This window comes from Solea senegalensis, linkage group LG18 (assembly GCF_019176455.1).
Source record: "Solea senegalensis isolate Sse05_10M linkage group LG18, IFAPA_SoseM_1, whole genome shotgun sequence".
Lineage (NCBI taxonomy): Eukaryota > Metazoa > Chordata > Actinopteri > Pleuronectiformes > Soleidae > Solea > Solea senegalensis.
Window position 1 is genome coordinate 10,480,163 of NC_058041.1, and position 19,042 is coordinate 10,499,204.

General features: G+C 39.3%; 2 protein-coding genes across 2 annotated transcripts in view; one reads left to right on the forward strand and one right to left on the reverse strand.

Annotated features, from left to right (window-relative positions):
* The window catches only part of msh2 (mutS homolog 2 (E. coli)), a 37,888-nt gene extending 26,673 nt beyond the window's left edge, over positions 1 to 11,215 (forward strand). The window contains exons 17-18 of the transcript XR_006358283.1: positions 9,610 to 9,730; positions 10,460 to 11,215. The gene's annotated coding sequence lies outside the window, so the exon portion shown is untranslated. The remainder of the gene's footprint in view (positions 1 to 9,609; positions 9,731 to 10,459) is intronic.
* fshr (follicle stimulating hormone receptor) lies at positions 1,071 to 10,839 on the reverse strand. The gene is made up of 14 exons (XM_044014596.1): positions 10,631 to 10,839; positions 9,118 to 9,189; positions 8,303 to 8,377; positions 8,019 to 8,093; positions 7,870 to 7,944; positions 6,986 to 7,060; positions 6,535 to 6,615; positions 5,491 to 5,559; positions 5,333 to 5,407; positions 4,031 to 4,216; positions 3,055 to 3,275; positions 2,637 to 2,818; positions 2,360 to 2,551; positions 1,071 to 2,254 (listed from the first exon to the last, which is right to left on the reverse strand). The coding sequence occupies exons 1-14, from the start codon at positions 10,819 to 10,821 to the stop codon at positions 1,733 to 1,735; spliced, it is 2,091 nt and encodes a 696-aa protein (XP_043870531.1). The 5' UTR covers positions 10,822 to 10,839; the 3' UTR covers positions 1,071 to 1,732.
* Positions 11,216 to 19,042: the final 7,827 nt, after the last annotated feature.

Sequence of the window (19,042 nt, forward strand, 5' to 3'; positions counted from 1 at the left end):
GAAGGACTAGGTGAGATTGTATTCATTTACTTATATAAGTTTTGAGCTGCCTAGTGGAGAGACAGTTTTGGTATTCGAAGTTGACCTTTCTCAGAGAAAAGATTCCTTTTCACAGAGATTGATGTAACCTTGAATTTAACTGTTGGCTGCATTCTTCGTGTTGCCACAAATGTATCTCTTATGAAGACATTTTTAGGGAGTGAATACCTCAAATCGTGAACATGGAGGAAAAAGGTACATTTTATTGTCAGTGTTGCATAGCCAGTTCTTTGACGTCAGCTTTTTTGTAATAGTGCTGTTGTTGAGGTGAGCTCTGCTGTTACCGTCACATATGATAGTACATTTAAAGTGCATGTTTTCTGTCGTTGTGTATAATGTATGTCTCTCTGGTCTGTGCATCAGTAGCATCACCTGGTGGCCAGAGAGTACAAATGCACCCACACATTTTGTGTTGGGATGTAGGAGGCAGTGTATCCATATCAATGAGATTGAGTCCGTCTTGCAGCTGTATCCTTGCTCCTGTGTGTGTGCGTGTGTGTGTGTGTGGGGGGTTTGTGTCTAATATTATTCTTTCTCCTGTAATAAGCAGAACAAGCAGCTGTGAAGTCCCCCCACAACCAACCACACACTAGCACTGGCAGTGGAGAGGTTGGTAGGGTCACTTTGTCCTTGAAAGCTTTGGATATTCCGAAGGACAGCATTTCTAGATAAAGACAGCTCACTGTGTGTGTGTGTGTGTGTGCACACGTGCGCATGTGTGCATGTCTGTGTAGTAGTCTGTGAGGACACATTTTGATTCAAACCTGTCTTTGTGAAGACATGTTGACCTTGTGAGGCTGGTCCTCATAACCTTAAAGGGCTTTTTGGAGATTAAGATCTGGTTTAAACATTAGGGTTTAGGTTAGGTTAAAAGCTAGAGATAGGTGTTTAGTTGTGATGGTTAAGTTTAAGGTAACAAGGTTGGAAATGCATTATGTCGTCACTAAGAGAGGTGTACAATTATGTGTGTGTGTGTGAGAGAGAATTATTCATACACTGACACCATACAAAATCTGTTCAAGCCAGGGAACCAATATCAAGCAACTTTATTAAACGATGTGGAAAAACTAGAGATACATTTTGTGCAAAAGACATAGATACACTTAGAACTGTTTTTTACAAACAATAAACAATATAACATCACAGTTATGCCATGTCCTTCTTGTAAACATATGGAGAAACTGAAGGGCAGTGGGGCACACATGTGGCACGAAGAGCTACAACAGATTAAATGTAGTTGAAATGATATAATATAATTCAGACACAACATTACAGAATTCACTTATATCCCTTACATCCAAGAATCTTCTTCAGTTAATCTTGGATGAGAGGTAAATGTTAGGGTTAATGTGAAAATGACTATGACCTAGATGACTGAGAACCTTTACAGACACTGCATTTTTTTGTGTGTGTGCCTAAAGAACAACAGTTTAGCTGTTGTACACTCACAGATGTGTCATGAGTTAAAATATATTGGCAACACAGTTGAGATACACAGAAATGAAACAATTATACATTGTTATCAGGATTATAAAGTGTGATTATCCTCTTCACAACACGTGGGAGAGTACAAGAGGACCTTCAGGAGTTATCTATTCTGTCACTATCTCTGTATTTCTCTAGCGAGAGAATTAGCACCCTACTGCTGATATTCTAGCAACAAATATAACTTCTGTGGGGTTTTGAAAGATTCTCATCTTTCTGTTTTCCCATCGAAACTCAGTCCAGTCGCCACTGAGTACACCACCACACTGGTACGTCCTGACAGCTGACAGGACATACTCTCTGTCCGGTAGATCTGCGCCCGGGTCTTAAAGATGCCGAAGCGAGATGTAAAGAGAAAGAAGTCCTGCCTGAAGGTGCGAGTAAAGAAGGCATACAGGAAGGGGTTTGAGCATGAATTGATTGGGTAGAAGAGGACAAGCAGGAGTTTGGAATCTGAAATGGTGATTAGAGGGAGCTTGAGGGCAGCTGAGATGGCAAAAAAGGAGATGGGAGCCATGCAGACAAAGTCAGTGAAGATGAGAATGGCCATGCGTTGGGCCACGCTGGTGTCAGCGTGGGCTGGCATTGATGAGGGGTTGCGAACGGTCAGATAGATGCTGAGGTAACAGCCACACACAGTGAAGAAGGCCAGGATGTTGAGGAGGAGGAGAGACACAATGTAGACCTGAGCCACCAGAAACTCCACGTCCATGGGCAGGCAGATACTCACCTGTAGCATACATGAAAACACAAGACAGTCTCAATTGGTGCAGGTCATCACAAACCGGACATCACAGATGAAGTGAAGCAGAGAATGCATTGTCTAAAAGCTCACCTTGCTGTAGCTACTGACCCCGACCGTGGGCAGCAAAGCAGCCACAGATGAGAAGATCCAGCCCACCGACATGATTAGACATGCGTGTCTCAGGCGGATTTTGCAGTCCAGCCGCAGAGCATATTTGATGGTGTGCCAGCGCTCTAGGGTGATCGCAGTTAACGTGAACACTGATAACTCACTGGCAAACACCTGTCAAACACACAAACATCTTTTTAGTCAAACCCATACAACGATGACCTGTTATATTATGTGGAGTCTATATGTGTGTACACACCGTAAAGAAGCCCGCAGCATTGCAGCCTGGGCCATTCTGCCATTCAATAGCATGGTTGTAATACTGGCCTCGAGTGATCGTGTCCACACTTGCTATGACTACCAGGTAGACACCCATGCAGAGGTCAGCAAAGGCCAAGTGGCACATGAGGAAACGGGGAACAGTGAGTTTGGCACGGCTGCCTGTCAACACAATGGTGGAAAAAAGTACAAATCAGCGAGTCTTGGTATTAAATATAAACCAGTTTTAACATTAAAATATCTTGTGGTTGGTGTAAAAGAGATTAAAACCTAATTATGTTAGTATGTAAAAAAGTACTTGGAATGGCATTAGTTGCATGCGTCAAGAATGAAATGGAAATGAATGAGTGTAGACACATGCACAAGGGAGGTAAATAATAGATCTGACATGAACATACCTAACAACACAAGGAGTACTACCCCGTTTCCAAGCAGTGTGAGGATAGAGATGATCCAGATGAGGATCCGTAGGAAGGTGGTGGACATGACATCCTCACAGGGAGTAAACTCATCTGGCAGCGGGCTGCAGGTGATGGCCGTGGCATTGGAGCAGTGGTCTCTGTAGAAATAAATGTTATCCCGAGCCTCGGGGAGCGAGCACAGGGGATTCCACCTCGTCCTAACAAACAACACACACACAATGTGCAGGTAAACAAACGCTCTTCTCTTTTCTCAACTGTATTTTTTTATTTGTTTTTTTATTTTATTTTCCACACTGTGGTGAGCAGGCATCCTGTTGTGGTTAATAGTAGTAATGGGGTCATGATTATATGAAAATACATACCCATAATGTTATATTTACTTCTGTTATGTTTTGTCAATAGAGCTGCATCTAATGCATTGTGCTTCATAATACTATTTTTAATCTATAGTTTTTGTGTGGATTAAACATACAAGATAATTATTGATCTTAAAGCTGCAGTATGTGACCTTTGGTGAGCGTTGATGTTATTATTCTGCCTCTGTCGAGTTTTTGTGAACAGAAAGTACATGTTACATCTATCAAGGAATACTATCAGGCGTGAGTGAGGGAACATTTGTGTGTATACAGTGGTGGGCGAGGGTTAGGAGCATCATCTCTAATCTGTGCAATCTTGCTTTTGCCTCCATTTGTCTTGATATAAAACAAATCCCTGCCTGTGTGCAGTGTGGGGATGTCACCGGGCGACACAAGTACTAATCATTGATCTACTGAGTAACACAGAGAAAGTTGTGCGGAGCTGATAAAGTTATGTACTCTAATTATTATTTCTTAATGCTAAGCGAAGCCACAAACACGACATAGACATCACTCCTCCTCAGCAATAAACCAGTTAAATAAAAAGCTTCAGAAACCATTGCAGTGTGGCTTAGACACTTCTTGACAGCCTGTACCTGTTCCTGTGCACGTTCTTGAAGGCGCAGCAGTGTGACGAGTATGTTAGGTTGGCCTGCTGCAGTTTGGTGAAGAGCTGCAGAGGAGGAAGCTCTTTGAGGTGGAAGGCAGACTCTGCGATCAGTATATGCAGTCCACCAAGGATGTTGTGTGGCAGGGAGCTGATGGCTGTCTGAGAGATGTCCCTGCAGACAATAACAATGAGGAGTTAGCAGAGGAGGAAATGAGGTATAGGTGCACTTCAGCAGCTCATGGGCACTAAATTTAGTTGATTTTGTTTTACTTAACTATGTATGATTTTATGGTTGTCTGTAAATAGCATATTTACACTAGGGATATACAAATATCAGTTCAATACAGACGTCTTATGAACTACCAGAATGTTAACACACACACAACACATTTTTGCTGATGCATTTACAACCGAGTCTGAACCTGCCATTTCAAAAACAAAGTTCCAACTCTATTACTCATATATATACTGTATACAGTATATGTTCTGCTCTTAGAAAGAAGAAATAAACACCCCACATTTTTAATCAGGCATTTGTGTAAAATGTAATTTTTTTATAATTGGACTGTATGTGGTTTGTATTTCATTCAGTGTTTTTGAGCACTATTGGACCAATATCATTACTAGGTGGTATTGCCTCCTTCCAAATTTACACCTGTCATTTTTAAGTATAAAAGTTTCAGAAGTTGATATAATGGAGGAACCTGTGGTTCCATCTTATTTACTTATGCCTGTAAATCATTCAAAAAATATTTATAATTCTGTTTTCAAGCATTTTCATGATCAGTTTTATAGATTTTTAAAAAATGTATCGTCTACAGGCATGAATAAGAAATGTGCTTTGTAAAAAAAAGCCTCACATGAACATATGAAACTATTTTTTTTACTCTGTGTGATATATAAATAATGCTATATTACAGCATATACAACATTCTCAGTGTATTCGTTGACAGACTCCAGAAGGTTTAAGAAATGACACATGAAGGTTTTATGTCGGCAAAAGAAACACTTGAAAATAGCTTGACAGACTTTTGTCTGAACACACTTCAATGGAAAAAGGTGTCATTTTGTTTGAAGAATAAACAGGACTCTTTAGATTTGAAATTACCTGCTCTCGATTTATTTTTACTCCAAATCTGGCACGTTTCTAAGCCTTTTCTTTTCTCTTTTGAGTCTTCCCACACACCATGTTGTGTCTTGTATTCTCCTACATCCTGACTTTAATAAGTGATGATGAGGAGGGTGAATCATGCAGACATGAGTTAGATGAGTTAGATGTCATGCTTACAGTACCACCAACCCACTGGATCTCCCAAAGGCGTTGGTATTGATGTGAGTAAGTTCTTGGTTGTCTTTTAGGTATCTGAGGGAGGAGAACGAGAAATTAAATATGTTTTCCTTTTTGTAAATCCACTGATTGTCATTGTGTCTCTGCTTGTGACTCACACTCTTTTCAGCTTTGTACCATTGAAGGCGCCTCTTGCCACCTCCTTGATGCCATTTCTGTTGAGCCGTCTGTCATCAGAGGGAGTAGCAAAATTAGTCATGTGGCTCCAACACAGAATATTTCCAACTGTAAACGTCTCTGAACTATAAATGCTTCTTTGCTCACAGTAACTAAAGCTGTATGAAATTCATTATGTAAGACGTCTTTTCCTCTTTTTTTCTTTTATGGGTTTTTATCAGTCTGAACGCGAGAAACTGTGGGCAAACTATATTTCTTTGATGGAGTCGTTAGATTTTGATTGTTTTTTTAGCACTATAACAGTTTAAAACAATTCCATTACAAATGAGAGTCCTGGAGTCACTTATTCACTATTAGGTTTGGTTACTTCAGACAAATCACTTGGACCTGGAGAAAATTGGCTGATTTGGGCACCAACAATGGTCTTGTGTCCATAGAAGCAAAATGAATCATAGTGTATTGATATGAAAGTAGTGTAATACATTAACAGTGTAATACATTTAAGCAATTAGAAGTGCTTACTATGCAGTGGAGCTTCTCTGTTTCTATTTTGTTTTGTATAATAATATTGGATTATTTTGACAGAGGCAAAAATGCTGTGGATGTTAAGTTAAGCTATTCAATATTATATTGGGTAGTTTAATGTAACTGTGACTACTTTATAAGTTGATGAGACAGATTTAGGCCCTGACTGCAGCAGTCAGGAAGCTGTCATATCAATTTAATTGAATTTATCCTTTATGACAATAAAATCCCCGTTCAACTGTAAAGAACAGCAAAAGTAAAATAAAGTAATATTAAGTAGCTTACAATGGAACTGCTCAATTTTAACTTCATTTAAAATAAGGTAATATATGCCGGGGTATGTTACAGAAATGTGATGGGGAAAGGAGACAATTAGGAAAAGACAGAGCTCAGACAGCAATTTCAGGGAACATTCATCACTGTACTGCTTACTCGGAGCTGTGTGAGGGTTGTGTGTTTCTGAAAGAAGAGGAAGAAAAAAATAACAATGGATCTCTTACATCTCTGAGATAGTTTGAGTGCAGAGGCCTCTGAAGGCATTGGGGGGGACTCTTGTTATTCCGCTGTTATCCTGCAGGTCACTAAGCAGCACAAAGATCAGAAACACGTGAAGCTTATGAGTATATACACTGAAGGTGCAAAATATCAGGCATACATGCTACGATCCCCTTCCAATCAAATTCCCTTCAGAGGAAGGCATGGCATTGAGTTGAAAGACACATTTTAAGGCAGGTTGGTGGAGAGGAACAGATGGTTTCCATCTCTGATATTCTGGCTTGTGTAGAGTGCACACTGTGTAGGCTTTGACTGCAGTGTTATATATACTGTATCATGGTGTGACTTCTGGGCATATTTCATTATTTGTGCATAGGAGTGTATACAGTCAGATGAATGTGGGACTCATGTGTGGGTGTATGTCTGAGCATACATCTGTGCATACATGGGACTTACAACAGAAAGTCGAAGGCTGTGGAGGAGATCTTGGTTAAGTCTGGAAAAATGCTGAGTCCAGTGTTGGTGATGGTCCTGTGACGTGCAAATGAACCACCAAATGTTACAATGTTCACACCATGGCCTCACGAACAACAGATAAAAAAAATCAGACAACGAAGCATTCATTTTTACAGATAAACAAATAAATAAACGGCGTGAAAAGACAGACTCAGAAGAGACTTCAGAGAGAAGCTTGGCTGCCAGAGAGAAAGATCGGACATTTAAAGGGCTCCCTCTTCCAGATAAAATGTCTGGCAAAAACATATGACACATTCAGCCTTATTCAGTGGCACTCATTAAAAAAACCCTCATTATTGAGACCAACTGGTTTGAAATGAGACAATAATGAGTTGTATTGTCTCCCAAAACTGAATATATATACAGTATATATAGGTACTTTATATATGTATATATGTACTATATATATGCCCAAGATGGTACAGCCTTTGCCCCTTTTTTTCTTAAGTCAACTGAATGTATGAAATGATGTTGAGAACATTTAGCAATATCAGCTACATTTGAGGTATACATTAAAAATACGATGTTTGTTTGCAGAGGTACTTTAAGGAATGCATTTTCCTCCACTGTATACTGCTCTATTTAAAGTATGTGTCCTAGTTTTTCAAAACCAGGAAAACACAGCAGTAATCGTTATGCTAATGTCAGGGAGACTATAGCATAACACTATTTTGAGATGCTACAAAAGATACAAACAATGTATTTTTGTGTTGGAAGACTGTCAGAAATAGGCCTGTCACCCCTAACCCAATTTGAACACAAACAGTTACACACAAAAGCACAAGTTATAAAGATTTCAGTTTTATGCACAGGCGAGAACTCACAGATACTGTAGTTTCATCATGTTCCCGAATGCATCTGGATGGATGGAACGTAGGTTTTTTGAATTTGTTATGGTCCTGAGGAAAAATACATGTACAAATCAATATACATCATTAATTAAATAATCCTAACCTCTGACCTTAATACTTACAGCTCAGTGAGTTCTGGGAGATTGGAGAAAGAAAAAGCTCCAATACTTTCCAAAGCCAGATTTTCAGAGATTAAGCTAAGAGGAAACAACAATACAAAATATTACAAACATCCAGCTGTCAGGTATTCATTCACACTTATTCTTTGATATATTTTGTCTGCCACTGTATGGCGATCTACTTTCTCACAGTTTGCAGCTCTTCATGTTCCACGCTAGAGACTAAACACACCAGCACGTTGTATAAAACATGTTCACAATGGTTTCTTTGCTAACTGTATACTCACATATCACTGAGCTGAGGGAGGTTGGCGAAAGCAAACGGGTCGATACTCTTCAGAATGTTGTTCCCCAATATGATGCTTTAAGGTTGTGGGTAGAGGAGGGTGTTATAATATATGAAGAAGATACAGTAAATTGTGATACAGATCATGTTTTCAGTATCTGTGGTTCTTTAATCACAAGCAAAATGCACACAAACTTAACAGTGCACACCTTTGTGTCTTCATACAAACACATATGGGAAATGTAGTTTTTACAATTGCAGGTCAAAAGATTAAATTATAAGAGAGAGCCGGACACATGCAATGTGATATAAACTGTGGAACACTAAGAAATTAGGAAACCAAAGCAATTGTACAACAATTTTGATTTTGGAAGTCTGGATTTATCATTTAATACTTATATATATGATCTGAAGAGTAAAGAGTCTCCCTCTGTAAAGCTGTAAATAGAGTCTCTGACTGAATGCATGCATATAACATAGAATAATATCTGATTTGTAGATAAATAATCGTTCACAATTAAGTATATAGAGGACAAATTTATTGTATTTTACAAGTCCATTCCAGTAATTTAATATATAATCTGATTATTCTAGCTTTACTGATACATGTAAATGTAATGGGTTTTTTTTATTCAAAGAAACATCATCAAATATGTGCACAGAATATTTGCCCATCAGGCCTGGCCATAGCCCCCCCACACACACACACACTTTTCCTCTGTCTGCACGATCCGTATATTAATTGTTTTGACCTGCACAGTTCATTACGTTCCACATCAAAGTGTAAACATGAGTGACAGACATGCACACACTCACACTCTTCTGAGGAGCTGTAGGCCACTGAGGGTCCCCTGGGGAATCACGCTGACCTTTGTGTTCGTCACCACCCTGTTGATGAAGATACAACGACACAGATGTGTGATCACAGCACAGAAATCCTCAGTCACTGGGGGTCAGTGTTGTTGTGTGTCAGGGATGTGAGCGGGTTCGTTTCTCACATTCTCAACTTTATGCGTTTTCATTAATCAATGACAGAAGTGCGCAAGAAGGCCAGGGCCTTTAATTCACTGAATTTGGCGGTTTTAGTCTCATTTTGCATTTGGTGGTGGGCTCTGAAACTGTACTACGTTGCTGCATACTGTTCTTTAGCCCTGACCTTCAAGCAGAACAGAACGGGTCGGAACACACACATTGCCAACTGAAAGTCTTTTGGGAATTAGTTGCTACTTTTGACAAACATTTTCCCTTCTCCTTCTCCCTCTCTCTGTATGTCTCTGATTATGCATATCTGCTCCCTGTTCTGTCTAGGTGCATGTTCATGCAAAAACTCCAGGCTGTCCACATCTTAATGCTGGCCCCCACTGCTCCACCCTCCTCCCCCTCCTGGCCTTGAGATTCCTTCAAAATGCTTTAATGGCAAAAACAACAGGTCAGTGTTTACTCCAAGTGGCAGTCACCCTCACTTGCCTCATTTAGCTTTGTGTCACTGTGTCAAAAACACCTATAACACTTGCACCACCTCTGATCTCTGACCACCACATCTTTGGAGGTAAAAGCTACAGTCTATAGCTGCTGGAATAAATTCACCTGTTGGTACCTTCTTGTATATCACATGGACCCTAATGTTGTCATTCCAACATTGTGTTTAAGTGACACTAAAAAAAAAGAATGCAGGTCACTGGGTCTCAATAAAGATGAGCAGACATGGTTTGCATACATGCAAATGAGAGTAAAGATAATTTGCAGCACATGAGTCCTTCACAGCTTCACAATGTAACAAATTATGCTATTTAACTGTGTTGCATGAAATAAAGAATGTGTTGTTTTTGGACCTTGGACCATACGAGCAACTACAAGTTAGTGTCATGGTTTACATGTGCGCTTCAGGCTCTAGTAGGAGCCTGAAAATCCCCAAATGAGCTTAGAAATTAATAAATGCAAAAATAATACAGAATAAACCCCCAGAAAATCAATGTCATTCAACATAAAATTCACAACAGTTTGAAGGCGAAAGTAGCCTGTGTTTTTTGGTTGAAGGATTAATAATAAATTTGAAGGAAAGTGTATAGAAGAATTGGACAGAATGTGGTGTCGCTATCAGGAAGAATTACACCAACACTCCATACAAACTTCTACTGTTTTTTCTTTTGCTGTGCAGATGCCAAACAGAAGAGGAAGTTGTGACAAAATAACTTACATTTCAACAAGGAGAAACTGGGCAGCAGTGGCTCAGCAGGTAAACATCTGCAGTGGCTACGACAACTTTTTTAAATCTAACATTTGACTCGGAATGTTGCTGGAGTGTGTTGTTAAGCGTTTGTGTACTCACAGGTGTTGGATGCTGCTGGAGATGTTAGAAGGAATCTCTGTGGCCCAAGCTCTCAGGCGGTAGCTGTTCACAGTTCGTTTAGCCAAGCTGGCCTCAAATCCAGCTTCACTGTCCACTTCTGAACCTGGCACTGAAGCTATTGCCCCGTTTACCACCATGAGCATTATCATTAACCGTGTCCCCCTCATCATCTAAGGAGTATCTTAACTTTTCTGATCTCAACCAGCATGGATTAGGGCTTTGATGAAACACCCATCAAAGCCTAGACTCCTCGTTTGATACGAAAGTTTATCGGTCTATCCTCTCTAGGTTCCCTGCCAGGTCGAAGAGAGAAGATGTGAGAGGTGCTGTAGTGCTTCCTGTCATGCAGTGGTTCACGGTGGGGGCGTGTGAAAAGCTTTATGTGTGTATGCGGAGGTAGGAGGTCTCTATCTCTATGGGTGTGTTCCTGATTTCACAAAATACAAACTCTGCCCAAAATCACTTAAAAACATCCACAAGCACATCGTTTCTTCATCTTATCCTAATTCTGCTTGAATCAACAACTTGAATATAAACAAAATAAACTTAGACGTTTTTTAAGCATATTTTGTTTGGCATTATTATTGAAATAGACAAATAATTTGATACAATAAGGAGAAAAGACAAAAATGTGAACACTGTAAGGATAGTGAATGCATGTGTGTATCAGTAGCTTGTCGGCTAAAATGCCTCAGCAGTTGTTATGAAACTTAATATTCATGCTCGAACAATATGCAAAGCAGTATGGATGATTAATGTTACATAAACTGACTTTTATGACTAATGTTAGCAGGTGAAATGCAGTCGTTGACTGTTTTCAGTTCATTAGCCACATCTTCATTTAGCCATTAACTGTGGCTAGAGGCCAAAGAACGTTTATTACACATATTTTGTCTCAGCAACCTTGTGTTGCATTTCAGAGCTCCATATACTCCAGCTTGAAAGTTTGTATTCATTAATAAATCACATAGATATGAGACTTTTCTAGCTTTATCTCATATTTCAGTTTAAAGATGAACAGAATTTGAAAGCGACAGGCATCATATTCACTCCCATATTCCCCGGCATGCAGCCATCTAGGGCATTTCGCATTCATGTGCACATCCGTGCAATAGAAAAGAAAATCTTTTCCAACTTCTTTAATTTTCTTACATTTTCAGCTTTATGTATCTTAAGCTTCTCCTCTCCACACATTTGGTCCTGCACTGTGTGCGAGGCACAGTGGGAATTTAATGTTCAGAACTATTTGTGATTTATTCCAAAGCAGGAAGAGAAACGCAGCCTTGAGCTCCTGACATGACCACACACACACAAGCACACACACACGAACACACGCACACACACACACATACACAGAGCTATTCTTCTTAGGACTTCTTCTGCATTGACTTTCAGCCTAAACAAAGTATTAACCCGAACCTTAACCATAACCAGTTAATGCCTAACCCTAACCCTAAACCCTGAAGTCTTTTCTCTAAACTTAAGCAGCTCCTCACAAATGAAGTTCTGCCTCATTAAGACCAGGTTTTGATCTCCATGTGGACTACCATTCCTGACAAGGTCACTGTTTATGCCAGAAAAGGTCATAAAGAGGTAACAAATACACACGCACACACAGTCCCACAGTTGTGCATACACACAAACACAAAAGAGAAAAACATGGTAAGAGCGAGTAAGTCAGAAAGAAAGGGACAAATGCAGGTGCACAGAGGAGAGGAGATGAAGGACCGAGACAGATCCATGGCATGTGTGTGTTTGTGCTGATACATGATATGAATTTGCGGATTCATCTGTGAGTCTGATTGTTCTGCACCTGTGAAGGGGAGGTGTGTGTGATGGGGATTATGTACCTCATGTAATACATGAAGAGAAATGTTCAATGCAACTGTTCGATGCGACCTGTGACCAGTGACCATTTGTATTGTTTTAGGAACTGTAGGGCAAGGTGATAACAGACCCACAGAAGCGGGGGTCTTCACCTTATGGCAGGGTGATAGCAGACCCATTGAGACAGATAAATACCATGTTTTCCCTCCAAGACAGGGAGTCTTCACTTTGTAACTGGCCTGTGTGTTGCTTTGTGAATGCTCCTCTTGTACAAGATTAAACCCTTGTTTGGATTTTGAGCCGACTCTCCTTCCCCTGGATCCCAGTTATTTTAACAAAACTTGGCGCCCAACGTGGGGCCCCAATATCTGTCGCTCTCTTCACATCAGCGGACCTGAAGACCTTGCAAGGCGGAGGTAAGAAAAAATAAATCCTCCTAAAAGTCCTCCACCACAGGGCTCTTAAAGCTCCGTTTGGTCAGGGAGGCCAGGTCCCGTGAAGAGTGGGACAGTGATGGGGCCAACCAAGGAGGGGAGACGGATCAGCCAGACAAACATTGAGTCAGGGACTCAAATCATCAAAAGGGTAAGAAACAACCATTTCCAAATAAATACATTTAAAGAAAATTCAGCTAAAAAGTAACAACAGTAAGTTGAATATGCAGTGCCAGATTTCGAAAGAAACTGTAAGTCATGGTATTCTTCTACTGAAGTGAAAATTGAGCATAGAAATTCGGCAGGAAAAACCGGTACAGAAATGGATCGATCCTAGCTCATTGAGAAAACTACAGATGTCAGGGTCCAGGACCCATAGAAAACAGTCAGGGACTCATAAATAAGTACAGCAAGTCAGGGACTTGGGAGAGCAGGACTCTCTTCGATTTATGGCAGGGACCTAAAATTACTGTCTTTGGAAGGACAAGGTTTCAACTAATCCCTAAGGGCTGAGAAAACAAAAAGACGTCAGAGTCCGGACCCATAGGAAAGAGTCAGGGACAAAAAAAATTAGAAATGAAAAAAACGGTAAAATTAAAAACATGAAAAAAAGAAAATATTAAACATTAAAATAAAAGTACGAATAAAATTGAAGGTTTAAATCAGAATGAGAAATTGTAATAGTTATAAACCTGACGAGGTTCAATATGAAGGTGATGCAAAACGAATGGGCCAGAAGGCATTAAAAGATGGAAAGTAAGTATGGGTTTAGAGAAAAATTACAGGTAGAAGAAAAAACTGGTAGAAAAGATAGAGGTGAAGTCAAAGGGAAGTAAGAAGAGGCAGAAGCAAGAAAGAGAGGAATGCGGAAGCAGAAAGAAAAAGTGAGACAACGTAAAGAAGAAATTGAGAGCAGAGGATAAAAAGAAGAGAAAACGTTTTAAAAAGAGTGGTAAAATTAAGATTTGTCAACATATGACTGTAAAATTGAGACTAAGTAAAATTTAAAATTTAGACTAAGTGTTGTCTTGTGTTGTTTTGTGTTCTGTGATGTTTTAATGTGTGCGCTATGGCTTTGTGTTAGGCTCAGGCTGCAGAGTTTTTGTGGGGAAGCTGTTTTGACATGAGGTCATTGCAGGCTGTGAAGCCAGAAGGGCTGCTGATGGAGAGATGGTCCTTTACAGTGACGAGCAAAATCCCAAATTTTATTTGGGATTTGTTCCTGATGATGGATACATTGTTACAAGAATGGATACATTGATACCAGAATAGATAAATAAATAGAAATTTAGAGTCTGGACAGAGATTATATGTAGAATATTTGGAAAGAAAAGAAAAAACTGGGAAACACTGATAATCCAGATTAATTGGGAAAACAATAATGATAATAATAAAATAAAGTTGAATAAAATAGAGTTGAAGGAGATAGCTTATTTAATTTAGGCTATAATTAATAATATAATAGGATTAAATTGGTTCTAAGAGCTGACTCCTTGTGGTGAATGAGAACAGCTGTGTTGGTGGGGGGAGACTCACACAGTGACAGAGAGAAGGGGAGTTTCAGATACAAAAGTAAGTTTCATAGGAAAAACTAGAAATGAGCAAGAACCAAAAGAATAGATTGGAAGTTTGATTAAAATGTTTAAAAATAATAATACTAAAATTAAATAAAAACAACAGTACTAATAAATTAACATTAATGAAACTCATTATAGGAGAAGAGGAGTGTGCTGTGTGGATGTGGTTGATGTGATGAGAAGATAACTGAAGTGACAGACAGACAGACAGACGACTTGTGGTCATAAACTAAGTCATTATAGGGCTGAAATAATCTAGAATAATGTATATTTCCATAGACATCTCTAAAGTGTATTAGACAATTAGCTCAGGAGATATCAGAAGTTATGAGGAGAGATGTAGGATGCTGTGTTCTCTTCAGGGATTCCACAGCAGAGAAGAAATCGGGGACCCAGACGAGTTGCCGATTCATCTGCATGACTAGTCAATAAACCAGGTCATGCACTCACACATACACATACATACCAGGACACAGAAGATGAGAAGGAAGAAGATGTACAATAGAAAACACTGAAGTATTTTTGAGTATGAACCAAAAGCCGATAGTCACCCTGTTAGTTAATAATCATAAAACTTGTTTTCTATGCGATACTGAAGCATGCAGAATAATCATTGGAGAAGATGAAGGCGGTAGTAAATTGCCACTTCAATACGGTAAAGGTATGAAGGTGAGATCTACAACAGGACACATAATCACCGAGCCACTTAGTCGGCCTGTGGCAATTACTGATCTAAGACCAAAAGAATTTGTTTAGATTTGCAAACAATATTGTGTATATAATATTGTGTATATCTTTTATCTCCTCCTCCTGTTGAGTCATGGGTAATCCCATGACTCAACAGGAGGGATGGTATCCACAATAGATAACATATTTACTACATGGATTTTAAAACTACTAAAAAAAAAAAGACTAATCAATAAATCAGATCCAGCACCCACAGGAGGGCCAATAAATCCAGGAGATTGGGTGTTGGTGAATTGGTCAGCTTCACGCTGGGAAGGGCCCTATCAAGTACTACTGTCTACACCCACAGCAGTACGCATAGCTGAAAGACAGACATGGATCACACACTGCAAAAGAGCACAAATACCTGTCAGATAAGTAGAAGCATTCACCATGCCAGAATGAAAACTGTGTTTAATAACTGTTTCATGTATGACCACAATTGCATTTCTTATTTTAAATATAGTGACATAAGGCCAGGTATGATAAAACGAGGAATAGATCAATAGGAACACAATCTAAGTGGGACACTAGGAGAGGTGCAGTGATAATTTAATGAGATTAAGTTAGATTTGGTTTCCGGGGCAGCCGAGAGCTGTGGCCGTCACAGGGGGCCTTGTGAGATCCAAACCTTGGAAAATAAAGTTTTGAAGGGTTGAAAAAGACTGCCTCGTTTGGTATCAAGAGCGAGAATCCTCCCTGTGCCCTGAGGGAAATGAGAGATGCCTAAAATATGTGTAAAATACTCAAGGAGTATTATAAAGAGAAATGCACCAGCAGGATGGTTTGATCACTCCTGGCCTGATGGGTTACTGTTAACAAAAATGTGTATTGGATAAAAATGTGTATTACAATCAACAGAGATTTTTGAATTTCAGAAGGAAAGGAAGCTTTGGAAGGAACCTGTGTGTTGCTTTGTGAATGCTCCTCTTGTACAAGATTAAACCCTTGTTTGGATTTTGAGCTGACTCTGATCTCTTTCCTCTGGATCTCAATTATTTTTACAGTGTGGACGGAATTACCGGAATTGATTAATTATTAATAACCAGCAACCCTCCGGTTACAAGCCAAGTTTTGTATCCACTTGGCCATGGATGCCCCACTCCCAGCCACACGAGAGCAGAAGGCGTTAACCAGCACAACTTGATTTGAACTGTGTGAAGAAGTCTGAAATACACACAAACAAAAAACGTATGGAATTTAAACTGTGTGGTCAAGAGTTACAGAGCAATTAAGTTATAAAATGTAGACAGTTCAGTTTTGAAAGGGGGCTTACAGATAGTCGAGAGAGTGAAATGTCATTTTTTGACTTTGCACACATTTGCACTGTGTATAAAAACACTGGAGAACACTGTGACACTTGTGATTTGCACTACAATTCATACAATATTATTCATCGAGTCATTGTCATAATCTGTGCAATAATTCTATATATATGTACTGTATAATATAATCTTATTTTATTACTTTATTACATTACATTACGGGTAGTCAGGCTACATCATTTTTTTTCAGCACTGGAGTTATTTAAATGGTGTTTTCTTAGTCTAAGGAAACAGAAGTTCATGCTCAAAAAAAGGTGTGGTTTTATTGAACAAAAATGCAACATTAAAAAACAAAGTCCCAAACAAATCACAAAAGTTCAAACAAATTCAAAATACTACTTGACAGAACCTCTCAGCAAGCTAGGTAAAAGTCAGTCAGTCAGTCATCATCTACCGCTTTATCATCCACCAGAGGGTCGCGGGGGGTGCTGTGCCAATCTCAGCTACATCGGGCGATAGGCGGGGTACACCCTGGACAGTTGGCCAGTCCATCGCAGGGCCACACACAGATAGAGACAAACAACCATTCACTCTCACACTCACTCCTACGGTCAATTTAGAGTGTCCAATTTACCTAATCCCCACATTGCATGTTTTTGGACTGTGGAAGGAAGCCGGAGAACCCGGAGAGAACCCATGCACACACGGGGAGAACATGCAAACTCCATGCAGAAAGGCCCTTGTTCCAACCGGGGCTCGAACCCGGGTCTTCTCGCTGCAAGGCGAGAGTGCTAACCACTACATTACCGTGTGGCCCTAGGTAAAAGTAGGTAAGCTAAAAAAAAAACAAAACAATAACCCTAATCCTGTAACAAAAACATGTAAATAACTACATTGCTTTTCTTGGCTAGTGTAAGTTGGTTTACCTTTATAGTTTTGACTGCACTTCCTGCAATCTTCCTCAGAAGTGTCACGTGATGTTGCTGTGACTTCCAGTACTATATCCATTATAATTGGGTAGAGGTAGGAAACAACAGGTTTCATACATAGGATAATGGAGGCAGAATAATTTTAATAATTTCTGAATAAGAAAACGTGCCCAGCCACCCCACTCCACTCCTACAAGCATCCTACAAGCGTCCGGACACCGCACCCCTGGAGGCTGTAAGACCTTCTCGCCGCCAGGGGGTCGCACCGTCACTCCAACCTGCATGGCGGTCACGGCAACGTCATTTGAGACGCCTGAGGAAGATTGCAGGAAGTGCAGTCGATTCTGTAAAGGTAAACTAACTTACACCACCCAAGAAAAGACATGTAGTTAGATTGTAATTGTGTGAGCCTGTAAAATATCCTTTGGCAAGTGAAAAATTACACTAAGAAAATTAACGTGATTTGTGTTTATTAAATCATTAGTTGTTATCAGCTTCACCAAGGTCAGCTAAAGCTAACCACCCACAGGTGGCTTCACGGAGCCTAATTACTTAGCTATTTTGGCTAGGCTACTTAGCTAAACTTCATAATTGTTCAGTTTTATCTTAAAATAATTATTTTTTTCGGGGTTTTTTGAGGTCGTGTGACCCTTTGTCACCTAAAACCCAATGCCAAATTGTATTACATTGAAAACAAATAAATAAAGATGTATATAAGTTATTAACATAACACAAAAACACACACAGGAAGTGGGAACTGTGGTCAATTCAAGGACTGAAGTTATCAGCTGATTACCAGGTGTGGATCAGATGCGCACATGACTTTCCATTTGTTTTGGTTTTACTATGCCTTGTTACACCTTTTTGGTCTGATCTGATGTTATTTATTTATTTATTTATTTAGGATTATGGTTTTTTCATAATTTATTTATGTATTTATTATAATTATTTCTCTGGCATTATTTAAATGTCTGCATTAAGTCTGTAAGTGTCCATACTGTATGAGTTTGTATGTTAAATATTACGAGTCTCACTGTATATACTGAAGTGTACTGAGGCTTTTGCTTTATTTTTCTTAATTATTTTTTAATTAACAGGTCGTGCTGTGGGACCAGGTTGAGCTTGTGTTTTCTCAAAGACCTGAGACTCACTCTGAACAGGTAAGAGAAGTGACAATTTTCTGACTCAACTTCTTACAAAAAATGGCTTTTAAATACTAAGGTCAATCAATCTATTTTAGAGCACATTTTATACAACAGTATTTAAAGTAATATAATGTTGGGAATCTTATTTAATGGTTCATTAACTTTCCTTTAAAAAAAATCACTGAATAACATAAAGAGAATTGAAACACAGATGACATTAATCATAAATTTAAAAAAATATAATTTGATTATAGCTATTTTAAGTTTTACTTGAGCAGCACACGTTTGCTTAACAGAAGAGATATTATGAACACATTTGAGGCTTGAGACTGGAGTTTGAACTTTTTTTTCAGGTTGATCCACATAAAGATCTTCAAACAGTAAGAATCTTTTTTTTTATTGTGGGTAGTTGCTGTGCCTCCTACTCACTCACTCTCCCTTTGCATGGCTGCCGTGCCTCTATGGCTGCCATGCTATAAAACTGTCTG